At 37.9% G+C, this 27,500-nt stretch overlaps 3 protein-coding genes across 5 annotated transcripts in view; 1 reads left to right on the top strand and 2 right to left on the bottom strand.

The window, feature by feature from the left end:
• Positions 1 to 5,892, top strand: part of inhbaa (inhibin subunit beta Aa) — a 22,524-nt gene extending 16,632 nt beyond the window's left edge. Inside the window, exons 4-5 of the mRNA XM_028568929.1 lie at positions 3,346 to 3,638; positions 5,242 to 5,892. Coding sequence (XP_028424730.1) covers positions 3,346 to 3,638; positions 5,242 to 5,769 — 821 coding nt within the window. The 3' untranslated portion in view covers positions 5,770 to 5,892. The remainder of the gene's footprint in view (positions 1 to 3,345; positions 3,639 to 5,241) is intronic.
• Positions 1 to 27,500, bottom strand: part of LOC114548895 (NACHT, LRR and PYD domains-containing protein 3-like) — an 802,603-nt gene that overhangs the window by 158,155 nt on the left and 616,948 nt on the right. The window lies entirely within an intron of this gene.
• Positions 1 to 27,500, bottom strand: part of LOC114548893 (NACHT, LRR and PYD domains-containing protein 12-like) — a 594,283-nt gene that overhangs the window by 197,946 nt on the left and 368,837 nt on the right. The gene's annotated exons all lie outside the window — the stretch shown is intronic.

Below are 27,500 nucleotides of genomic sequence, written 5' to 3'. Positions count from 1 at the left end.
ATAGTCATGAAAATAAAAAGGAAACGCATTGAATGAGAAGGTGTGTCCAAACGTTTGGCTTGTACTGTATGTGGTTTTCCTGTGTGCCTTTTTGTCGTTTTTTTTTCAGCGTTTTTGTCACAATCCAGAAACTGTCTCAGGAGACTGCTGACTCGCAGCTTTCAAACGTTCCTTCACCGAGCAGAAGACTTACTCTTCATCCGTGTCTTGGTGACGCGTCACCGTAAATCCTGTCTGCTCCGGTTGGAACCATTAACTGGCTCCAAAACCTCCGACCACTGCTGCCGAGTCAGTGTGTGTGTGTGTGTGTGTGTGTGTGTGTGTGTGTGTGTGAGGTCATGTTGGAGATGCTAACATAATGATGTGAAGTGTGTGTGTGTGTAGAGGACTGTAGCTCAGATGTGACCACACTCACCGTGTGTCTTTTTTGTCAGCCTAAAACACACATATACATACATATACACACACACACACACACACACACACACACACACAGACACACACACACACACACACACACACACAGAGACAGACACACACACATATATACACACACACTAGAGACACACACACAGACACACAGACAGACACACACATGCACTGATTTATGACATTATTTATGACTTGAAATATATTTTAGCGAATCAGAGACCAGGATGTTTCACACACACACACACACACACACACACACACACACACACACACACACACACACATAAATACGTAAGTGATGAGTAATTATTGTACATAATTGTCCAAGAAGACAGTGTGAGACCAGTGTTAACACTGTTAACAGATTGTGGGTGCTGTAGTATGACATCATGATGCTGTGGTTGTCCTGACCCTATACGTGTCTTTGTGTCTGTCTCATCCTGACCCTATATGTGTCTTTGTGTCTGTCTCATCCTGACCCTATATGTGTCTTTGTGTCTGTCTCATCCTGACCCTATACGTGTCTTTGTGTCTGTCTCATCCCGACCCTATACGTGTCTTTGTGTCTGTCTCATCCCGTCGTGTCTTTGTGTCTGTCTCATCCCGACCCTATACGTGTCTTTGTGTCTGTCTCATCCCGACCCTATACGTGTCTTTGTGTCTGTCTCATCCCGACCCTAAACGTGTCTTTGTGTCTGTCTCATCCTGACCCTATATGTGTCTTTGTGTCTGTCTCATCCCGACCCTAAACGTGTCTTTGTGTCTGTCTCATCCTGACCCTGTCGTGTTTGTGTCTGTCTCATCCCGACCCATATACGTGTCTTTGTGTCTGTCTCATCCTGACCCTATATGTGTCTTTGTGTCTGTCTCATCCCGACCCTATACGTGTCTTTGTGTCTGTCTCATCCCTACCCTATCGTGTCTTTGTGTCTGTCTCATCCCGACCCTATCGTGTCTTTGTGTCTGTCTCATCCTGACCCTATACGTGTCTTTGTGTCTGTCTCATCCTGACCCTATACGTGTCTTTGTGTCTGTCTCATCCTGACCCTATACGTGTCTTTGTGTCTGTCTCATCCCGACCATATACGTGTCTTTGTGTCTGTCTCATCCTGACCCTATCGTGTCTGTCTGTCTCATCCTGACGTGTCTTTGTGTCTGTCTCATCCTGACCCTATACGTGTCTTTGTGTCTGTCTCATCCTGACCCTATCGTGTCTTTGTGTCTGTGACCCCTACGTGTCTTTGTGTCTGTCGTGTCTTTGTGTCTGTCTCATCCCGACCCTATCGTGTCTTTGTGTCTGTCTCATCCTGACCCTATACGTGTCTTTGTGTCTGTCTCATCTCGACCCTATACGTGTCTTTGTGTCTGTCTCATCCCGACCCTATACGTGTCTTTGTGTCTGTCTCATCCCGACCATATACGTGTCTTTGTGTCTGTCTCCTCCCGACCCTATACGTGTCTTTGTGTCTGTCTCATCCCGACCCTATACGTGTCTTTGTGTCTGTCTCATCCCGACCATATACGTGTCTTTGTGTCTGTCTCATCCCGACCCTATACGTGTCTTTGTGTCTGTCTCATCCCGACCCTATACGTGTCTTTGTGTCTGTCTCATCCCGACCCTATACGTGTCTTTGTGTCTGTCTCATCCTGACCCTATACGTGTCTTTGTGTCTGTCTCATCCCGACCCTATACGTGTCTTTGTGTCTGTCTCATCCCGACCCTATACGTGTCTTTGTGTCTGTCTCATCCCGACCCTATACATGTCTTTGTGTCTGTCTCATCCTGACCCTATACGTGTCTTTGTGTCTGTCTCATCCTGACCCTATACGTGTCTTTGTGTCTGTCTCATCCTGACCCTATACGTGTCTTTGTGTCTGTGACCCTATACGTGTCTTTGTGTCTGTCTCATCCTGACCCTATACGTGTCTTTGTGTCTGTGACCCTATACGTGTCTTTGTGTCTGTCTCATCCTGACCCTATACGTGTCTTTGTGTCTGTCTCATCCCGACCCTATACGTGTCTTTGTGTCTGTCTCATCCTGACCCTATACGTGTCTTTGTGTCTGTGACCCTATACGTGTCTTTGTGTCTGTCTCATCCCGACCCTATACGTGTCTTTGTGTCTGTCTCATCCCGACCATATACGTGTCTTTGTGTCTGTCTCATCCCGACCCTATATGTGTCTTTGTGTCTGTCTCATCCCGACCCTATACGTGTCTTTGTGTCTGTCTCATCCCTACCCCATACGTGTCTTTGTGTCTGTCTCATCCCGACCCTAAACGTGTCTTTTTTTTTGTCTCATCCCGACCCTATACGTGTCTTTGTGTCTGTCTCATCCTGACCCTATATGTGTCTTTGTGTCTGTCTCATCCCAACCATATACGTGTCTTTGTGTCTGTCTCCTCCCGACCCTAAACGTGTCTTTGTGTCTGTCTCATCCCGACCATATACATGTCTTTGTGTCTGTCTCATCCCGACCCTATATGTGTCTTTGTGTCTGTCTCATCCCGACCCTATACGTGTCTTTGTGTCTGTCTCATCCCTACCCTATACGTGTCTTTGTGTCTGTCTCATCCCGACCCTAAACGTGTCTTTTTTTTGTCTCATCCCGACCCTAAACGTGTCTTTGTGTCTGTCTCATCCTGACCCTATATGTGTCTTTGTGTCTGTCTCCTCCCGACCCTAAACGTGTCTTTGTGTCTGTCTCATCCTGACCCTATACGTGTCTTTGTGTCTGTCTCATCCCGACCCTATACGTGTCTTTGTGTCTGTCTCATCCCGACCCTATACGTGTCTTTGTGTCTGTCTCATCCCGACCATATACGTGTCTTTGTGTCTGTCTCATCCCGACCCTATACGTGTCTTTGTGTCTGTCTCATCCTGACCCTATACGTGTCTTTGTGTCTGTCTCAGGGGACTCTCCCGGCTCGGTCCACTTCGTGCTCTCTAAAGAAGGAGGCGACCTGTCTCTGGTGGAGCAGGCCAACGTCTGGCTCTTCCTTCGCCTCGCCAAGACCAATCGCAGCCGAGCCAAAGTCACCATCAGCCTCTTCCAGCAGCAGCGGGGGGGTGGCGGGGGGGGCCGGCTGCCCAGCGGGCGCCAGTCCTCGCCGCGGGACGTCCCGCTGTCGGAGAAGACCGTGGACACGCGCCGCAGCGGCTGGCACACCTTCCCCGTCTCCGCGGCGGTCCAGGCGCTGCTACAGGTGTGACAATAGATCATCCATACAAGGACCACACCTGGTCTGATTTAGACTGTAGTTCACAGACTAAATCAGACCCAGTTCACAGTCTAAATCAGACCTAGTTCAGTCTAAATCAAACCTAGTTCAGTCTAAATCAGACCTAGTTCAGTCTAAATCAGACCTAGTTCACAGTCTAAATCAAACCTAGTTCAGTCTAAATCAAACCTAGTTCAGTCTAAATCAGACCTAGTTCACAGTCTAAATCAGACCTAGTTCAGTCTAAATCAGACCTAGTTCACAGACTAAATCAGACCTAGTTCACAGACTAAATCAGACCTAGTTCACAGTCTAAATTAGACCAGTTCACAGACTAAATAAGACCTAGTTCACGGTCTAAATCAGACCCAGTTCACAGTCTAAATCAGACCAGTTCAGTCTAAATCAGACCTACTTCACAGTCTAAATCAGACCTAGTTCAGTCTAAATCAGACCTAGTTCACAGACTAAATCAGACCAGTTCACAGTCTAAATCAGACCTAGTTCAGTCTAAATCAGACCAGTTCACAGACTAAATCAGACCAGTTCAGTCTAAATCAGACCAGTTCAGTCTAAATCAGACCAGTTCACAGTCTAAATCAGACCAGTTCAGTCTAAATCAGACCAGTTCACCGTCTAAATCAGACCAGTTCAAAGTCTAAATCAGACCCAGTTCAGTCTAAATCAGACCTAGTTCAGTCTAAATCAGACCAGTTCAGTCTAAATCAGACCAGTTCACAGTCTAAATCAGACCAGTTCAGTCTAAATCAGACCAGTTCACCGTCTAAATCAGACCAGTTCAAAGTCTAAATCAGACCCAGTTCAGTCTAAATCAGACCTAGTTCAGTCTAAATCAGACCAGTTCACAGTCTAAATCAGACCAGTTCACAGTCTAAATCAGACCAGTTCACAGTCTAAATCAGACCAGTTCACAGACTAAATCAGACCAGTTCAGTCTAAATCAGACCAGTTCACAGTCTAAATCAGACCAGTTCACAGACTAAATCAGACCAGTTCAGTCTAAATCAGACCAGTTCAATCTAAATCAGACCAGTTCACAGACAAAGATTTAACTGTATATAATAAAGCTGCCTTGCCTTACCAGTGATGCTAATTAAGCTAACAGCTAGCTAGCAGGAGCCTATATGCTTACTTCAACTTAGCTTGTAGTCCAACAGCAGACTTTAGCTCTGGTTACCGGTTACTCAGCTACTTGATCTTGATTCATGGTGGTCTACGAGGAGCACTTTAGCTCAGATAATCCATTTAGCAACAGTGATTTCTAGCTAACTAACTAAGATTCATGCATGCTATAAGGCTTCAAGTATGCTAGCGTTGATGCAAGTTGGCTAATGTTGTAGCATGATACCAAAGATAACAGTATAGAATAAAGCTGCCTTGCCTTAACACTGATGCTAACTAAGCAACCAGCCAACTAGCAAGGAGCCTTTGTGCTTACTACAACTTAGCTTGCAGTCCAACAGCAGACTTTAGCTCTGGTTACTGGTTACTCAGCTGATGCTAGTTGGCTAATGTTGTAGCATGATACCAAAGATTGAACTATAAATAAAGATGCCTTGCCTTGCAGAGCTCCGACAGCTCCACGCTGAGCCTGCGGGCGTCCTGCCCGCTCTGTGCCGATGCCGGGGCCACGCTGGTCCTGGTCTCCGGCGGCTCCAGCCAGCGGGACCAGTCCCACCGGCCGTTCCTCATGGCCGTGGTGCGCCCCGAGGACAGCGGCGAGGCTCGGCGCCGGAGGAAGCGCGGCCTGGAGTGCGACGGGAAGGTTCGAGTCTGCTGCAAGCGCCAGTTCTACGTCAACTTCAAGGACATCGGCTGGAACGACTGGATCATCGCGCCGCCGGGGTACCACGCCAACTACTGCGAGGGCGAGTGCCCGTCCCACGTGGCGAGCATCACGGGCTCCACGCTGTCCTTCCACTCCACCGTCATCAGCCACTACCGGATGCGCGGCTACAGCCCGTTCCAGAGCCTGAGGTCGTGCTGCGTGCCCACGCGGCTACGGGCCATGTCCATGCTGTACTACAACGAGGAGCAGAAGATCATCAAGAAGGACATCCAGAACATGATCGTGGAGGAGTGCGGCTGCTCGTAGAAACACAACAACAACAACAACAACAACAACAACACAGACACCCTGAACCTGGTATCGGTCCGGAGAGAGAACACGACTGGAGGGGAACCAGAGAACCAGAGAGAGAGAGAGAGAGAGGATTCAGCATTCACACGCATTTTCTAAAGATTATTTTTTGGGGCTTTTTAGGCCTTTATTTCCACATGAAAGGGGGGAAAGAGAGAAAGAGAGAGAGGGGAATGACATGCAGCAATTGGCCGCAGGTCAGAGTTGAACCTGCGGCCGCTGCGTTGAGGACTGAACCCTCTCTCTATACATATATATATATATATATATATATATATATATATATATATATATATATATATATATATATATATATATATATGTATGTATGTATGTATGTATACACATGTGCGCCTGCTCTACCAACTGAGCTAACCCCCGGGCCACAATTCACACGCATGTTCTGCAGGAATTGAGTTTTCTAGCAGAATCCGAGAGAGAGAGAGAGAGAGAGAGAGAGAGAGAGAGAGAGAGAGAGAGAGAGAGACAGACAGACAGACAGACAGACAGACACACTCTATCTTCAGCGTTTTTTGGTTCTTCAGCTCCATCTCTCCGTCAGCAGAATCCAGAGAGAGAGAGAGAGAGATGGAAGAGAGAGAGAGAGAGAGGAGGAGAGGGAGAGAGAGAGAGAAGGAGAGAAGGAGAGAAGGAGAGAGAGAGAGACAGCAACAGGTGACTTTTATCTGTAGTTTAATCTTCAGCGTTTTCGGTTCCTCATCTCTCTCTCCATCCCTCTCTCCGTCTCTCTGGGACTATCACCTCTCCTCTCCTCAGTCCTCCAGCAGAACTCCCAGAGAGTCTCGACGGCCCACGCGGGGAAAAGAAAAGATGAAAAGATGAAAAGATAGTAAAAAAAGAGAAGAATATCTAATATATTTTTGTTACAAAAGGAGGGAGCGAGGCTTATTTATGCGTCGAGACGCTCGAGCGCCTCTCGGCGAGACGAGGAGCCTGAAAAACTACTAACAAAAAAAATATCTCAAAACTATGCAACTTGTTTCACGTATTACTTCACTTATTACTTAATGTATTACTTCACGTATTTTACTTTTTATTTTTATTTCAAAATGTACAAGAAGAAAATATTCTTTTGTGTTGATATTTGGAAGTCTAAATCTGTGTGTGTGTGTGTGTGTGTGTGTGTGTGTGTGCGCCTACTTGCGTGCATGCTTTCGTCTGTGTGTTTGTGTGTGTGTGTGTCTCTGTGTGTCTCTATGTGTCTATGTATGTGTGTGTGTCTCTGTGTCTGTGTGTCTCTGTGTGTGTGTTTGTTTGTCTGTGTGTGTGTGTGTGTGTGTGTGTGTGTGTGTGTGTGTTGTGTGTGTGTGTGTGTGTGTGTGTGTGTGTGTGTGTGTGTGTGTGTGTGTGTGTGTGTGTGTGTGTGTGTGTGTGTGTGTGTGTGTGTGTGTGTGTGTCGAGAGATACTTGAAAGAAACAAGTTGGCCGGCTGCTGGAACCAAACACTTCTTTATGCTATAATTATTATTATTATAATTATTATAATTATTATTATTATTGTCAATAAGTAAGAATATTAATAATATTATTGTTGATTGTTGTTGATAATATTTTTTTTGTCTGGCTGCATTTGTGTTATTATTGTTTTTTTTTAAAGAAACGTTAAAAACTTTGTCATTGTTTGCACTATAGCGGAGCCACTCGGTGCTCAGTTTAGCTGAAGAGACACTCAGACCGGCGAGGACAGTTCACGTGTCAAACACTCAAAACTAAGTCTCTACTACAGTCCGGTATCGCCACTCTCCGTGTTATTTCCTGATATGTGTTACTGGGTCACTTAGTTGTGTCAAAAATGTATTTCCAGCATCAATTTCTAATCTTCCTGCCTTGAAATGTCTGTTTGAAATCCATAAAACTGCCCTAAAACTCCCGTATTGGCTCCAAAATACCCATATTGAGCAGTGGTGTAATGTAACTAAGTACTATGTACTCCAGTACTTGTACTTAAGTACCAAATGTTGAGGTACTTGTACTTTACTTGAGTCTTTTCTTTTTGTGCCACTTTCTACTTCTACTCCGCTACTTTTCAGAGAGAAATATTGTACTTTTTACTCCACTACATTTATCTGTTCCAGCTTTAGTTACTAGTTACTTTAGTTACTCCGCTACATTCATCTGTTCCAGCTTTAGTTACTAGTTACTTTAGTTACTCCGCTACATTCGTCTGTTCCAGCTTTAGTTACTAGTTACTTTAGTTACTCCGCTACATTCGTGTGTTCCAGCTTTAGTTACTAGTTACTTTAGTTACTCCGCTACATTCGTCTGTTCCAGCTTTAGTTACTAGTTACTTTAGTTACTCCGCTACATTCGTGTGTTCCAGCTTTAGTTACTAGTTACTTTAGTTACTCCGCTACATTCGTCTGTTCCAGCTTTAGTTACTAGTTACTTTAGTTACTCCGCTACATTCATCTGTTCCAGCTTTAGTTACTAGTTACTTTAGTTACTCCGCTACATTCATCTGTTCCAGCTTTAGTTACTAGTTACTTTAGCTACTCCGCTGGGGCGAGTAAAAAAGCACTTAGAATAAGAAACATGGCTCATTTTCTTTGGATATACTTTTCAAGCTAAGAGACAAAACTCACTCCTACGAATGGCCGTGTATAGTCACTAAATATTCAGCGACAGCTAGTGGACGGCTAGCTGCGCTAACTTCCAGCAAAAAAAACAGACGTAAAGCACAAGAACAAACCCCTTAAAACCAGATGTATATCTTCGTCTCTGGTGGATGTTTACAGCGTGCTAGCATTAGCAACGAGTTTGCAGGTTGTTGATGGTTTTCAACATGATGCACTACAAACTTTATGAAGTAGTATCACAGCTTTAAACGGCTTTCTTCACAGAGGCTCTGTTAGCGAATAACTTTCATGCATGTTTTGGAAGTTTTTGATCTGTTATGGATGTGACGCACACACACACACACACACAGGATTTTCACCCAGGAGACCGTGGTTCATGTCCCGTTTGAAAAGAAAAGGAAACCGAGAGTTTTTGTAACTTTAGGGAACAATCGAAGCTCAGTCACGTTCTGCGTCATGTGGTAACCTTCAGGAGGAGAAGTCACGTCTGATTTGAACCCAAACAACCATGTTTTTGTCAACTTAACTCAGTAGTTTTGGGGTCTAAACCCTAACCAAACTTACTTAAATGTTAACGATGTGTGTAAAAAAACCTTCTCTGGTTTAGATATGACGGAAAAACTCTCAAGTGGGTGGGGTGGGAGGAACGAACAGCAGATATCCTCGTATGGATATCAGGTTTAATCAAGTCAAACTGAAGTTGAACGTGTCTTTTCACATGCACAAATACTTGCACAGAGCCTCAGTGAATGAAACAACAAGTTAATCTGGATTTATTGGAGCATTCACACAGAGACAAAGAGGTAACAGTGTGTTCCCAGAGTTCCCATTTCAGTTCACTTTCGAGGAGAAAAGATAATAGGTTTTGGATTCTAGTTTGCTTTAGAACACCAAAGAGTCGAGTGTGTGCACTTGTTTTTGAGAAAACTGTTGAAGTAACATTCAATGATGCTGAAAAAGAAGAAAATAATGTTAATTTACAACCTGATTCGTGTTAATTTTGTGTGGTGAAAAAAAAAAAAAGACAGAGAAATCACTGAAGTTCCAACACATTCTCACTCCCATCTCGCAAAATACAGACGCTTGGTCAGCTGCCTTTGTTGTTGTTATTGATAACGCGCTTTAACTAAATGCGCTTGGTCGGGACTATTCAAGTCAATTCAAGTCAGCTTTATTTGTCAGTTTCTTCACATCTACTAGACATGCAGACGAATCGAAAGTTCGTTTCTCACCATCCCACGGTGAAGAAGAAAAACACACAATAGATAAGACAAGACATTCCCACCACAAGAGTAAAAATAAGACTTTTCCCAACACTAAAACAGTAAACGGCAGATAGTTTGCTGCTAATAGGTAAGGCAAGGCAAGGCAATTTTATTTGTATAGCACAATTCAGCAGCAATACGATTTAAAGTGCTCTACACAAGACATAAAGACACAGTTAAAAATATCATACAAATTGGTAACAGATTAAAAAAAACAGTTATAAAAAATGAATGAATAAAAAATGTAATTTAAATACAAAAATTAATTAAGAAAAGGCAGTGTTAAAAAGAAAGGTCTTCAGCCTTGATTTAAAAGAGCTGAGATTAGGTGCCGACCTGCAGTTTAGCGGTAGTTTGTTCCAGATGTACGGACCATAGAAGCTGAACGCAGCTTCCCCCTTTTTTTGATCCGACTCTGGGTATGGCGAGCAGACCCGTCCCTGATGATCTCAAAGATCTCAACGGCTCATATTGTAGCAGCAGATTCCAAAGGTAAATTGGTACTAAACCGTTTAGTGATTTATAAACTAGCATGAGTGTTTTGAAATCTATTCTTTGATGCACAGGAAGCCAGTGTAAGGACTTCAGAACTGGAGTGATGTGATCTATTTTTTTTGGTGTTGGTAAGGACTCGTGGTCTCACATTAGTCTTTTTAAATGCGTATTGCCCAGTCAGTGCCCTTGATCAAGGCACTGGCTCAGATCTGGAGTTGGTCCCCGGGCGCTGTGATTGGCTGCCCACTGCTCCCTTGAGGGAGGGGTTAAATGCAGAGAATGAGTTTCGCTACATGTATGTGTATGTGACAATAAAGTACCTTTACCTTACCTATTTGTACATTACGAGTGCTTAAACTAATATCTACTTAATAATACACAAGTTGGTTTAGTGCCAAGTGCAACATGTTACAATGTGGAGAGTCCCCCAAACCAAATCCTGCTCAGACACTGACAGCCACTGTCCAAAACGTCTGTATTTTAGGAGTTCAGAGTGAGAACCGGTTGGAAATTCACAAGTCAGTATTCAAAAAGTCTGTAAAAAAAGTATCCAGCGTCTTTAAAGTTGAACTTCTGCTTCATGAAGAGCGTTTTATTTCATATATTTATGCTTTAGAGTTCTTGTTTCAGATTCAGTTATTTTATATTTTTGGTTATTTTCTAAAAGAATTGTTTGAGTTGTGATGTTTTTTAATTCCCTTTCCTTTTCCTCTCTCTCTCTCTCTCTCTCTCTCTCTCTCTCTCTCTCTCTCTCTCTCTCTCTCTCTCACACACTTCACATTAACAACTCCATTTCCCACAATGCTTTACTCTTTCATTTGATCTCATCATGAAACTGAAAAAAAGACAATCCACCATCGCCTTGCTCTGTTTTTCTTGGGAGAAATCAAAAGTCGTCCAATCAGATTTCTGAGTGTTTTCTGTGTCATGTGTGTTTATATGAGTATTGTCGAACCTGTTCACCAAAAGTTTATTAAGAGTATCGGTCCCTGTTTGCTTGATGAAGTCACACGTGTTACTTTTTTTTATTTTTTATTTCCTCTTTTTGGTTATTGTATTATTATTATTTTTTTTTTTTTTTTTTGGAAAAGAGTGGACCCCATCTTCTTCTTCTGGACTTTTTGGGACAAACTCATAGTCCGTGCTGTGTGTGTGGACGTGGACGCAAAACGAAATGTCAGTGCATAAAAAAAAGGAGCAAAAAAGAAGAATACACACACACATATATACACGCACACACACACACACATATACACACATACACACACACACACATATATATATACACATACACACACATACACACATATACACACACACACTCATATACACACACACATACATACACTCTCACACACACAGACACATACACACACACACACACACATTTAAAAGACGATGTAATTGTTCCGATTTTGCTCATTTTATCGAGAGACAAAAAAACACTGACGCTGAACAAAGTGGACAAAGAAATAAAAGTCTATTTTTACTCTATATATATGGAAACAAAAGATTCCAGTTATGTTGCATTGCTTTGTTGTACAAATCAAAATGTGCTTGTGGCATTTTTCTAATCTAATTTATTTTACGAATGTTGTTTTGTTTTCTGTTTTTCTGCTTCACCATTAAAGTTCAAATGATGTACACAAAGAACAATGTTCCTTTGGTTCTTCCCATGAATACCTGAAAAAACACCAAATTGTGGTCCAGTCACCAGACTCCATTTAAAAAAACTACGTAAAGTAAAGTACTTTTAGCGTGCATAGAGCCAGCATATTGTCACATGGTAATCAGAAAACTATGTGTTTATTTCACAAGATCACAAGACAGAAAACACAAGAATGTCACAAGCAGCAAAAATGTTTATATGATGTGGTGTGCTAGAGCAGAATGATGTGCAAAAATGCAGCAGTGCAACAGCAGCATCCTGCACCCGGCATGAAGCCCTACCAAGTGTCTTTACTAGTTTAAGACCGACCCAGTTGTCAGTTTCTCTGCTGGTCTTACAGGGAGGTGTGTTCAGGTGCATTCTGGGCATGCTGGTCTTACAGGGAGGTGTGTTCAGGTGCATTCTGGGCGTGCTGGTCTTACAGGGAGGTGTGTTCAGGTTCATTCTGGGCGTGCTGGTCTTACAGGGAGGTGTGTTCAGGTGCATTCTGGGCGTGCTGGTCTTACAGGGAGGTGCGTTCAGGTGCATTCTGGGCGTGCTGGTCTTACAGGGAGGTGTGTTCAGGTGCATTCTGGGCCTGCTGGTCTTACAGGGAGGTGTGTTCAGGTGCATTCTGGGAGTATTGCTATCTTGAAGCAGTGGGAAGTGATCACACCATTGACCAACAAAAACCTGGTCTAAAGTCAATAACGCAGCATTTCATTGTTATTTTAACAGAGCATTAGTAAAATGCTCCTAGGCTCGTGCACATCAGCGTGCACACTATGCTTGTTACACACACAGGGACGCACAGCAGCACACACACACACACACACACACACACACACACATGCAGAAGATTACGAATACAAATATTACGGTGCAAATCCTCCATCATAACAGCAATGCTCCGAGGTCCAAACGGGGTTGAAAAAACCAGGTACTTGCCCTTTAAGTCCTCCTTTAATAGAGACTCCACTCACTACTTGTACAGGAGTTTGGTACGAATCAAGGAGAGAATAATCGCAACATACTGTGAGGTTATATTGAGGAATCTGTGGCTGTAAAACTCCCTCATTATTCCAGTGCCTTGCAACAATTTGTAAAGGTCATAAAGCTCCCCAGAGCTGTGGTGTTACGTTGACTTTCATATCAGCGTAGGAACCCTTGCCTTGTTAAACTCACATATTGAAAATGTGATTGCAAAAACTGCCGCTGCAGCTTTTTCCAGCTTCAGAGGGACGAGGCTCGGGGGCTGTACTGGAGCGAAGCCAGTCACCGAGACACAGCAGGAACTCATTTCCTCACGGCAACGCAAAAATACAGGCTATTAAAGACTTACTTTTACCAACAACAACAAAAAACAGGTCAGCTGATGCCTCGCGGCTTCCCTTCTCTCGCCCTGTTAAACTTTAAAGCTGTGAAAAGATGAGAGCCAAGGTTAAAACTCTCTGAGGTCTGAAGGGCATCTGCACATATCTCCTTGAATTTATCTTTTTTAAGGTATTTGCATGTAACCGATCCCTGTGTGTTTCATATCAAAATGTTCAGAAGAAACTCAGCTTTCTGTTTGAGAACAGTGACAGTAACCTGTGGTATTAAAAATTAAAAAAATTGGCATTGAAACAACAAATATCGGCACTGAAAAATGTTGAACGGAAATATAAATGCTATTATTTTATTTCACTTTGACATTTGTTTGCATCATGATAGGTTTTTCAATGTCAATCTACAGTTTTTTCTTGATGTCTGTGTTTCTGGGCCTGAGGGGAGGGACAAAGAGGGCGTGGTTTACAGGCCATTTGCATATCATTTGCATACTGGTGAGAGTCCCACATCCTCAGAGATTACACATATGTGCAATGGCTTCCACAAGTTCACCTGGAACCTCCAAATCTCAAATAAGTCTGTTTATCTCTGTGTGAAAGTCCTGCATTGTTTTATTTTTTATTTTTTTTATTTTACCTTTATTTAACCAGGAAAGTCCCACTGAGATTAAAAACCTCTTTTTCAAGGGAGTCCTGGCCAAGAAGCAGCAAAAGAGTTACAAACATACAATACAATTACATACACATTATGAAAAACAGTTAAAAAGGGTCAACTCAAGTGTTCTCAACCTGGACTTAAAAGCGTTCAATGAAAGTAATTCAGTCAATTTCCAGTCTTTTTGCAACATGTTCCATGTGTGGGGGGCTGAGTGAACAAAAGCCCTTTTTCCCAGTTCTGTACGGGCAAGTGGAACAGCTAGCAACAAAAGATAATTTGAACGCAAACAATGAGAGCCAACACTCCTCCGTGAGATTAAGTTACAGATGTAGGAGGGCAATAGACCAAGCATGGCGTTATAAGTGAAAGTATACCAGTGACCCAGCCTCCTGGGTCACTGGTATGGTAAGGGTAGGATAGACTTCTATATATAAAGGGTAGGATAGGTTACTATATATAAAGGGTAGGATAGACTACTATATATAAATGGTAGGATAGACTACTATATATAAAGGGTAGGATAGGTTACTATATATAAATGGTAGGATATGCTACTATATATAAATGGTAGGATAGGCTACTATATATAAATGGTAGGATAGGCTACTATATATAAAGGGTAGGATAGGCTACTATATATAAAGGGTAGGATAGGCTACTATATATAAATGGTAGGATAGGCTACTATATATAAAGGGTAGGATAGGCTACTATATATAAATGGTAGGATAGGCTACTATATATAAATGGTAGGATAGGCTACTATATATAAAGGGTAGGATAGGCTACTATATATAAATGGTAGGATAGGCTACTATATATAAAGGGTAGGATAGGATACTATATATAAATGGTAGGATAGGCTACTATATATAAAGGGTAGGATAGGCTACTATATATAAAGGGTAGGATAGGCTACTATATATAAAGGGTAGGATAGGCTACAATATATAAATGGTAGGATAGGCTACAATATATAAAGGGTAGGATAGGCTACTATATATATAAAGGGTAGGATAGGCTACTATATATAAATGGTAGGATAGGCTACTATATATAAAGGGTAGGATAGGCTACACTATATAAAGGGTAGGATAGGCTACTATATATAAATGGTAGGATAGGCTACTATATATAAAGGGTAGGATAGGCTACACTATATAAAGGGTAGGATAGGCTACTATATATAAAGGGTAGGATAGGCTACACTATATAAAGGGTAGGATAGGCTACTATATATAAAGGGTAGGATAGGCTACTATATATAAATGGTAGGATAGGCTACTATATATAAAGGGTAGGATAGGCTACTATATATAAATGGTAGGATAGGCTACTATATATAAAGGGTAGGATAGGCTACTATATATAAATGGTAGGATAGGCTACTATATATAAAGGGTAGGATAGGCTACTATATATAAAGGGTAGGATAGGCTACTATATATAAATGGTAGGATAGGCTACTATATATAAAGGGTAGGATAGGCTACTATATATAAATGGTAGGATAGGCTACTATATATAAAGGGTAGGATAGGCTACTATATATAAAGGGTAGGATATGCTACTATATATAAATGGTAGGATAGGCTACTATATATAAAGGGTAGGATAGGCTACTATATATAAAGGGTAGGATAGGCTACTATATATAAATGGTAGGATAGGCTACAATATATAAAGGGTAGGATAGCTACACTATATAAAGGGTAGGATAGGCTACAATATATAAATGGTAGGATAGGCTACTATATATAAAGGGTAGGATAGGCTACTATATATAAAGGGTAGGATAGGCTACTATATATAAAGGGTAGGATAGGCTACTATATATAAATGGTAGGATAGACTACTATATATAAAGGGTAGGATATGCTACTATATATAAAGGGTAGGATAGGCTACTATATATAAAGGGTAGGATAGGCTACTATATATAAAGGGTAGGATAGGCTACTATATATAAATGGTAGGATAGGCTACTATATATATAAAGGGTAGGATAGGCTACTATATATAAAGGGTAGGATAGGCTACTATATATAAAGGGTAGGATAGGCTACTATATATAAATGGTAGGATAGGCTACAATATATAAAGGGTAGGATAGCTACACTATATAAAGGGTAGGATAGGCTACAATATATAAATGGTAGGATAGGCTACTATATATAAAGGGTAGGATAGGCTACTATATATAAATGGTAGGATAGGCTACTATATATAAATGGTAGGATAGGCTACTATATATAAATGGTAGGATAGGCTACTATATATAAAGGGTAGGATAGGCTACTATATATAAATGGTAGGATAGGCTACTATATATAAAGGGTAGGATAGGCTACAATATATAAATGGTAGGATAGGCTACTATATATAAAGGGTAGGATAGGCTACTATATATAAAGGGTAGGATAGGCTACTATATATAAAGGGTAGGCTACTATATATAAAGGGTAGGATAGGCTACTATATATAAAGGGTAGGATAGACTACTATATATAAAGGGTAGTATAGGCTACTATATATAAAGGGTAGGATATGCTACTATATATAAAGGGTAGGATAGGCTACTATATATAACGGGTAGGATAGGCTACTATATATAAAGGGTAGGATAGACTACTATATATAAAGGGTAGGATAGGCTACTATATATAAAGGGTAGGATATGCTACTATATATAAAGGGTAGGATATCCTCGTATGGATATCAGGTTTAATTAAGTCAAATTGATGCTGAACGTGTCTTTTCACATGCACAGCTACTTAAACCTGCACAGAGCCTCAGTGAATGATTTATTGGAGCATTCACACAGAGACAAAGAGGTAACAGTGTGTTCCCAGAGTTCCCAGTGAAAATGTGATTTCATTTCACTTTCGAGGAGAAAAGATAGAAGGTTTTTGATTCTAGTTCGCTTCAGAACACCAAAGAGTCGAGTGTGTGCACTTGTTCGTGAGAAAACTGTTGAAGTAACATTCAATGATGCTGAAAAAGAAGAATTATTTTTTCATTTAAAACCTGATTCGTGTCCATTTTGTGTGTGTGTGTGTGTGTGTGTGTGTGTGTGTGGGGGGTATAAAGACATATATAGACAGATTAATCACGATTAAGTTCACGATTCAGTTTCCTAAAATCTTGCCAGAGTTACCAGTAAAAATGCAATGATTTCAGTCAGGGGCGTAGCACTAAATTTTGGGCCCTGTAGAAAGGCATTTCTAGCCTTAATAATATAGAAGATATAAGAGATAATATAGAAGGTTTTTGATTCTAGTTTGCTAAAACTGCGACTGTAACCTTCTCTGGTTTAGATATGAGGACTTTAAAAGTGCTCATGTGGGTCGTATTAGAGGAACAATGTCATGTCCTCGGAGGGTTTGGAGGGCTATTAAAACTGTTATGCCCCGCTAATAGAGGAACTATGCTAAAAAACATTTTAAAGCGCCCATATTATGCTCATTTTTAGGTTCATTATTGTTGTTATTAGGTTGTACCAGAATAGGTTTCCATGGTTTCATATTCAAAAAACACCATATTTTTGTAGTACTGCACATTGCTGCAGCTCCTCTTTTCACCCTGTGTGTTGAGCTCTCTGTTTTAGCTACAGAGTGAGACATCTCTTCTTCTGTACTATCTTTGATTGCACTTGCACATGCTCAGTAGCTCAGATGTAGATCATGTCAGCTAGCTCCATAGACAGTAAAAGAAAGGCTGTTTCTGGATCAGCTGGGAGACTTCTTCTAAACCAGGGAGCACATGGAAGTAGCTCTTTTAGAGATTAGGGTGAACTAGTGTGTGTTGTAGCAGTGCTTTGCCATTGAGAACGAGGTAGCATGCTAGCGCTAGCATGCTAACGGTTGCGGTTAGCCAGCTCGTTTCAGCTAGTGACGTAGAAAGCCGTGCAGATGTTGACCAGCTCACCAGGAGACTGAAGGCAGGACACATTCAGAAACCAGATCTCACTCAGAACACCATGGATGGATTTATCAACAGACATAAAATAACACCCATATGCCCATATTATGATTTTCTTTCATAATATGGGCACTTTAAGACCTAATTGCTTGTCTATGTTTGTGTTTGACTTTAAGCCCACTGTAGAGCACCGTATGGTTCTTCAGTGCCATCACCCTGTAAGATCTAATGTTCGCCAGCTCTTAACTCAGTCCATATTTTTAAAAAACCTTTTCTTCTACTCCGAGAAGCATGTTTTCCACAGAAAAGCTCCATTAATGACTCACAGCCGCAGCACAGTGCCAACATCATTCAATCAAAATGTGCCTTCCACTTCTGGCTGCTTTTAAAGATCGCTGTAACGTGTTGTGGCTACCAAGAGAATCCAGGAAATCCAACAAACAGCACCTAAACCACCATGTGTGTGTGTGTGTGTGTGTGTGTGTGTGTGTGTGTGTGTGTGTGTGTGTGTGTGTGTGTGTGTGTGTGTGTGTGTGTGTGTGTTTGTGTGTGTGTTATGTGTGTGTGTGTGTGTTTGTGGCCTTTCGTGAGCAGAAGTGGATTTGCATTGATGAGGTAATGGAGTGAGGTTTTTGTGTGTGTGTGTGCGTGCTATTGTGAGGATCCATGAACAAAACTACATTTATTTAGAAAAATGAATGGGCGGAGAGTGTGTGAGTGTGTGTGTGTGTGTGTGTGTGTGTTTGTGTGTGTGTGTGCGTCTGTGGTTTGGGTTGTCCCTGGTCTGGTTTTTTGGGGAGACTCCATCCTGTCATGAACGTGTCTTATGTTCTGATGTCATACAGGGACGTGGCAGATGTTGAAGCAGAAACACACACTTTAGTACTTTAACTTCCAGTTAACATCCCGACACGTTATACAGTCATGTATTTGTGTTTAATGTTCCTTCTGCAAATAATTGGCTTCAAGAAGAAGGCTGAGTGCAAAAACACTGAAAGTCAAACACTGTTTATGTTATGTTTTTGACAAATTGTACAGTAATTTACTCTCTACTTTTTCCTACATACCATACTAGGACTTTTTTGATGTGAATAACAAATGATAGAACAAGCGAAGTCAAGTTAGAGCTTCAGGAACAGCTCACCGAGATGAGCTGCTGGCTCTGCTGATCCTTCTTAATCTGAGGTTGAATGTTCAAATACCACTTCTTTCTTGAGGGCTTTTTATTTTCAACAGTTCTCAGAGTATTCATGTTTACTGGTGTGGCAGCTTTGTCCTCGACAAGATTAACACCTCTCTATACTATGACTTTTTTTGACTTTTTTTGACATACTACACTATGACTTTTTTAGACTTTTTTTGACAAGTCTAAAAAAGTCAAGTAATATAATATAAGTCAAATAATCCAAGAGAACAGTTCTCAGGGTATTCATGTTGGTGGTGTGGTAGGGTTGATCTCACTTTTTTCGACATACTATGCTATGACTTTTTTTTCGACTTTTTTCAACATACTATACTATGACTTTTTTTCTACTTTTTTTGACATACTATACTATGACTTTTTTTAGACTTTTTCGACATACTATACTATGACTTTTTTTAGACTTTTTCGACATACTATACTACGACTTTTTTCTACTTTTTTCGACATACTATACTATGACTTTTTTCTACTTTTTTCGACATACTATACTATGACTTTTTTGACTTTTTTTGACATACTACGCTATGACTTTTTTTTGACTTTTTTTGACATACTACACTATGACTTTTTTTGACTTTTTTCGACAAGTCTAAAAAAGTCAAGTAATATAATATAAGTCAAATAATCCAAGAGAACAGTTCTCAGGGTATTCATGTTGGTGGTGTGGTAGGGTTGATCTCAACAAGAAAGGCACCTGTCTATACTATGAGCTTTTAAAAACATTTTTCAACATACTATACTATGACCTTTTTTTTTACATTTTTCGACATACTATACTATGACCTTTTTTTCTACTTTTCTCGACATACTATACTATGATTTTTTTTCTACTTTTTTCGACATACTATACTATGACTTTTTTTCGACTTTTTCGACATACTATAATATGACTTTTTTTTAGACTTTTTTTGACATACTATACTATGACTTTTTTTCGACTTTTTTCGACATACTATACTATAACTTTTTTTTCTACTTTTTTCGACATACTATACTATGACTTTTTTTAGACTTTTTCGACAAGTCTAAAAAAGTCAAGTAATATAATATAAGTCAAATAACCCAAGAGAACAGTTCTCAGGGTATTCATGTTGGTGGTGTGGTAGGGTTGATCTCAACAAGAAAGGCACCCGTCTATACTATGAGCTTTGAAAAACATTTTTCAACATACTATACTATGACTTTTTTTTGACTTTTTTCGACATACTATACTATGACTTTTTTTCTACTTTTTTCGACATACTATACTATGACCTTTTTTCTACTTTTTTCGACATACTATACAATGACTTTTTTTGACTTTTTTCGACATACCATACTATGACTTTTTTTCGACTTTTTTCGACATACTATACTATGACTTTTTTTCGACTTTTTTCAACATACTATACTATGACTTTTTTTCTACTTTTTTTGACATACTATACTATGACTTATTTTTCTACTTTTTTCGACATAATATACTATAACTTTTTTTGACTTTTTTTGACATACTACACTATGACTTTTTTTGACTTTTTTTGACATACTACACTATGACTTTTTTTGACTTTTTTCGACAAGTCTAAAAAAGTCAAGTAATATAATATAAGTCAAATAATCCAAGAGAACAGTTCTCAGGGTATTCATGTTGGTGGTGTGGTAGGGTTGATCTCAACAAGAAAGGCACCTGTCTATACTATGAGCTTTTAAAAAAATTTTCAACATACTATACTATGACTTTTTTTTTTACATTTTTCGACATACTATACTATGACTTTTTTTTACTTTTTTTTGACATACTATACTATGACTTTTTTTCTACTTTTTTTGACATACTATACTATGACTTTTTTTCTACTTTTTTTGACATACTATACTATGACTTTTTTTCTACTTTTCTCGACATACTATACTATGATTTTTTTTCTACTTTTTTCGACATACTATACTATGACTTTTTTTCGACTTTTTCGACATACTATACTATGATTTTTTTTTTTAGACTTTTTGACATACTATACTATGACTTTTTTTTTCTTTTTTTTTTCGACATACTATACTATAACTTTTTTTTTCTACTTTTTTTCGACATACTATACTATGACTTTTTTTTTTAGACTTTTTTCGACAAGTCTAAAAAAGTCAAGTAATATAATATAAGTCAAATAACCCAAGAGAACAGTTCTCAGGGTATTCATGTTGGTGGTGTGGTAGGGTTGATCTCAACAAGAAAGGCACCCGTCTATACTATGAGCTTTGAAAAACATTTTTCAACATACTATACTATGACTTTTTTTTTTTGACTTTTTCGACATACTATACTATGACTTTTTTTCTACTTTTTCGACATACTATACTATGACTTTTTTCTACTTTTTTCGACATACTATACTATGACTTTTTTTGACTTTTTTCGACATACCATACTATGACTTTTTTTCGACTTTTTTCGACATACTATACTATGACTTTTTTTCGACTTTTTTCGACATACTATACTATGACTTTTTTTCTACTTTTTTTGACATACTATACTATGACTTATTTTTCTACTTTTTTCGACATAATATACTATAACTTTTTTTGACTTTTTTTGACATACTACACTATGACGTTTTTTGACTTTTTTTGACATACTACACTATGACTTTTTTCGACTTTTTTCGACAAGTCTAAAAAAGTCAAGTAATATAATATAAGTCAAATAATCCAAGAGAACAGTTCTCAGGGTATTCATGTTGGTGGTGTGGTAGGGTTGATCTCAACAAGAAAGGCACCTGTCTATACTATGAGCTTTTAAAAAACATTTTCAACATACTATACTATGACTTTTTTTTTTACATTTTTCGACATACTATACTATGACTTTTTTTTCTACTTTTTTCGACATACTATACTATGACTTTTTTTCTACTTTTTTTGACATACTATACTATGACTTTTTTTTCTACTTTTTTTGACATACTATACTATGACTTTTTTTCTACTTTTTTCGACATACTATACTATGACTTTTTTCGACATACTATACTAGGACTTTTTTGATGTGAAAAACAAATGATAGAACAAGCGAAGTGAAGTTAGAGCTTCAGGAACAGCTCACTGAGATGAGCTGCTGGCTTTGCTGATCCTTCTTAATCTGAGGTTGAAGGTTCAAATCCCACTTATTTCTTGAGGGCTTTTTATTTTCAACAGTTCTCAGTGTATTCATGTTTACTGGTGTGGCAGCTTTGTCCTCGACAAGATTAACACCTCTCTATACTATGACTTTTTTAGACTTTTTTCGACATACTATACTATGATTTTTTTTTTGACTTTTTTTTGACATACTACACTATGATTTTTTAGACTTTTTCGACAAGTCTAAAAAAGTCAAGTAATATAATATAAGTCAAATAATCCAAGAGAACAGTTCTCAGGGTATTCATGTTGGTGGTGTGGTAGGGTTGATCTCAACAAGAAAGGCACCTGTCTATACTATGAGCTTTTAAAAAAAATTTCGACATACTATACTATGACTTTTTTTTTTTACATTTTTTGACATACTATACTATGACCTTTTTTTCTACTTTTCTCGACATACTATACTATGATTTTTTTTTTTTCGAATTTTTTTTTGACATACTATACTATGACTTTTTTTCGACTTTTTTCGACATACTATACTATAACTTTTTTTTCGACTTTTTTCGACATACTATACTATGACTTTTTTTCTACTTTTTTTGACATACTATACTATGACTTTTTTTAGACTTTTTCAACATACTATACTATGACTTTTTTTTCTACTTTTTTTGACATACTATACTATGACTTTTTTTCTACTTTTTTCGACATACTATACTATGACTTTTTTTGACTTTTTTCGACATACTATACTATGACTTTTTTTCGACTTTTTCGACATACTATACTATGACTTTTTTTTCGACTTTTTTTGACATACTATACTATGACTTTTTTTCGACTTTTTTCGACATACTATACTATAACTTTTTTTTCGACTTTTTTCGACATACTATACTATGACTTTTTTTCTACTTTTTTTGACATACTATACTATGACTTTTTTTAGACTTTTTCGACATACTATACTATGACTTTTTTTTCTACTTTTTTTGACATACTATACTATGACTTTTTTTCTACTTTTTTCGACATACTATACTATGACTTTTTTTTGACTTTTTTCGACATACTATACTAGGACTTTTTTGATGTGAAAAACAAATGATAGAACAAGCGAAGTGAAGTTAGAGCTTCAGGAACAGCTCACCGAGATGAGCTGCTGGCTTTGCTGATCCTTCTTAATCTGAGGTTGAAGGTTCAAATCCCACTTCTTTCTTGAGGGCTTTTTATTTTCAACAGTTCTCAGTGTATTCATGTTTACTGGTGTGGCAGCTTTGTCCTCGACAAGATTAACACCTCTCTATACTATGACTTTTTTCGACTTTTTTCGACATACTATACTATGACTTTTTTTGACTTTTTTTGACATACTACACTATGATTTTTTTAGACTTTTTTCGACAAGTCTAAAAAAGTCAAGTAATATAATATAAGTCAAATAATCCAAGAGAACAGTTCTCAGGGTATTCATGTTGGTGGTGTGGTAGGGTTGATCTCAACAAGAAAGGCACCTGTCTATACTATGAGCTTTTAAAAAAAATTTCGACATACTATACTATGACTTTTTTTTTTTACATTTTTTGACATACTATACTATGACCTTTTTTCTACTTTTCTCGACATACTATACTATGATTTTTTTTTCGTCTTTTTTTGACATACTATACTATGACTTTTTTTCGACTTTTTCGACATACTATACTATGACTTTTTTTTTCGACTTTTTTTTGACATACTATACTATGACTTTTTTTTCGACTTTTTCGACATACTATACTATAACTTTTTTTTTTTTCGACTTTTTCGACATACTATACTATGACTTTTTTTCGACTTTTTTTGACATACTATACTATGACTTTTTTTAGACTTTTTCGACATACTATACTATGACTTTTTTTTCTACTTTTTTTGACATACTATACTATGACTTTTTTTCTACTTTTTTCGACATACTATACTAGGACTTTTTTTGACTTTTTTCGACATACTATACTAGGACTTTTTTGATGTGAAAAACAAATGATAGAACAAGCGAAGTGAAGTTAGAGCTTCAGGAACAGCTCACCGAGATGAGCTGCTGGCTTTGCTGATCCTTCTTAATCTGAGGTTGAAGGTTCAAATCCCACTTCTTTCTTGAGGGCTTTTTATTTTCAACAGTTCTCAGTGTATTCATGTTTACTGGTGTGGCAGCTTTGTCCTCGACAAGATTAACACCTCTCTATACTATGACTTTTTTTCGACTTTTTTCGACATACTATACTATGACTTTTTTTGACTTTTTTGACATACTACACTATGATTTTTTAGACTTTTTCGACAAGTCTAAAAAGTCAAGTAATATAATATAAGTCAAATAATCCAAGAGAACAGTTCTCAGGGTATTCATGTTGGTGGTGTGGTAGGGTTGATCTCAACAAGAAAGGCACCTGTCTATACTATGAGCTTTTAAAAAAAATTTCGACATACTATACTATGACTTTTTTTTTTTACATTTTTTGACATACTATACTATGACCTTTTTTTCTACTTTTCTCGACATACTATACTATGATTTTTTTTCTACTTTTTTCGACATACTATACTATGACTTTTTTTCGACTTTTTTCGACATACTATACTATGACTTTTTTTTCGACTTTTTTTGACATACTATACTATGACTTTTTTTTTTCGACTTTTTTCGACATACTATACTATACTTTTTTTTTTTCGACTTTTTTTTTCGACATACTATACTATGACTTTTTTTTTTTCGACTTTTTTTGACATACTATACTATGACTTTTTTAGACTTTTTCGACATACTATACTACTTTTTTTTTTCTACTTTTTTGACATACTATACTATGACTTTTTTTCTACTTTTTTCGACATACTATACTAGGACTTTTTTTGACTTTTTTCGACATACTATACTAGGACTTTTTTGATGTGAAAAACAAATGATAGAACAAGCGAAGTGAAGTTAGAGCTTCAGGAACAGCTCACCGAGATGAGCTGCTGGCTTTGCTGATCCTTCTTAATCTGAGGTTGAAGGTTCAAATCCCACTTCTTTCTTGAGGGCTTTTTATTTTCAACAGTTCTCAGTGTATTCATGTTTACTGGTGTGGCAGCTTTGTCCTCGACAAGATTAACACCTCTCTATACTATGACTTTTTTAGACTTTTTCGACATACTATACTAGGACTTTTTTGATGTGAAAAACAAATGATAGAACAAGCGAAGTGAAGTTAGAGCTTCAGGAACAGCTCACCGAGATGAGCTGCTGGCTTTGCTGTTCCTTCTTAATCTGAGGTTGAAGGTTCAAATCCCACTTCTTTCTTGAGGGCTTTTTATTTTCAACAGTTCTCAGTGTATTCATGTTTACTGGTGTGGCAGCTTTGTCCTCGACAAGATTAACACCTCTCTATACTATGACTTTTTTCGACTTTTTTCGACATACTATACTATGACTTTTTTTGACTTTTTTTGACATACTACACTATGATTTTTTTTAGACTTTTTCGACAAGTCTAAAAAAGTCAAGTAATATAATATAAGTCAAATAATCCAAGAGAACAGTTCTCAGGGTATTCATGTTGGTGGTGTGGTAGGGTTGATCTCAACAAGAAAGGCACCTGTCTATACTATGAGCTTTTAAAAAAAATTTCGACATACTATACTATAACTTTTTTTTCGACTTTTTTCGACATACTATACTATGACTTTTTTTCTAATTTTTTTGACATACTATACTATGACTTTTTTTCTACTTTTTTCGACATACTATACTAGGACTTTTTTTCGACTTTTTCGACATACTATACTATGACTTTTTTTCGACTTTTTTTGACATACTATACTATGACTTTTTTTGACTTTTTTCGACATACTATACTAGGACTTTTTTCATGTGAATAACAAATGATAGAACAAGCAAAGTGAAGTTAGAGCTTCAGGAACAGCTCACTGAGATGAGCTGCTGGCTTTGCTGATCCTTCTTAATCTGAGGTTGAAGGTTCAAATTCCACTTCTTTCTTGAGGGCTTTTTATTTTCAACAGTTCTCAGAGTATTCATGTTTACTGGTGTGGCAGCTTTGTCCTCGACAAGATTAACACCTCTCTATACTATGACTTTTTAGACTTTTTCGACATACTATACTATGATTTTTTTTTTGACTTTTTTTGACATACTACACTATGATTTTTTAGACTTTTTCGACAAGTCTAAAAAGTCAAATAATATAATATAAGTCAAATAATCAAAGAGAACAGTTCTCAGGGTATTCATGTTGGTGGTGTGGTAGGGTTGATCTCAACAAGAAAGGCACCTGTCTATACTATGAGCTTTTAAAAAAAATTTCGACATACTATACTATGACTTTTTTTTTTTACATTTTTTGACATACTATACTATGACCTTTTTTTCTACTTTTCTCGACATACTATACTATGACTTTTTTTCTACTTTTTTCGACATACTATGCTATGACTTTTTTTCTACTTTTTTCAACATACTATACTATGACTTTTTTCGACTTTTTTCGACATACTATACTAGGACTTTTTTCATGTGAATAACAAATGATAGAACAAGCGAAGTGAAGTTAGCGCTTCAGGAACAGCTCACCGAGATGAGCTGCTGGCATTGCTGATCCTTCTTAATCTGAGGTCAAAGGTTCAAATACCACTTCTTTCTTGAGGGCTTTTTATTTTCAACAGTTCTCAGAGTATTCATGTTTACTGGTGTGGCAGCTTTGTCCTCGACAAGATTAACACCTCTCTATACTATGACTTTTTTAGACTTTTTTCGACATACTATACTATGACTTTTTTTGACTTTTTTTGACATACTACACTATGACTTTTTTAGACTTTTTTCGACAAGTCTAAAAAAGTCAAGTAATGTAATATAAGTCAAATAATCCAAGAGAACAGTTCTTAGGGTATTCATGTTGGTGGTGTGGTAGGGTTGATCTCAACAAGAAAGGCACCTGTCTATACTATGAGCTTTTAAAAACATTTTTCAACATACTATACTATGACTTTTTTTTTTTTTACATTTTTGGTCATACTATACTATGACTTTTTTGGACTTTTTTGGACATACTAAACTATGACTTTTTGTTTTACTTTTTTCGACATACTATACTATGACTTTTTTTTTTTTACTTTTTTCGATATACTATACTACCACTTTTTAAAGACTTTTTTCGACATTCTACACTATGACTTTTTTAAAAATAAGTGAAAAGAGAAAATCATTTTTTACAGGTTTAAATATCCTTCATTAAACAATAAAAAGCCCCCCCCAAAAAAAACTCACAAGACTTCAAGCAAACATTTTTATTTTATTATTCTAACCCTGGAAAGTTACTAAAAGACATAAACAGGGTGAAAGGCGAACAGATCCATGTAAACACTGAGATACTAGCAACACATTTTCAGAATAATTAAACATATGATATGAAATG

This window comes from Perca flavescens, chromosome 22, assembly GCF_004354835.1.
Source record: "Perca flavescens isolate YP-PL-M2 chromosome 22, PFLA_1.0, whole genome shotgun sequence".
Classification (NCBI taxonomy): Eukaryota; Metazoa; Chordata; class Actinopteri; order Perciformes; family Percidae; genus Perca; species Perca flavescens.
The sequence above is the reverse complement of the archived record's forward strand: the minus strand, read 5'-3'. Positions and strand labels throughout refer to the sequence as shown.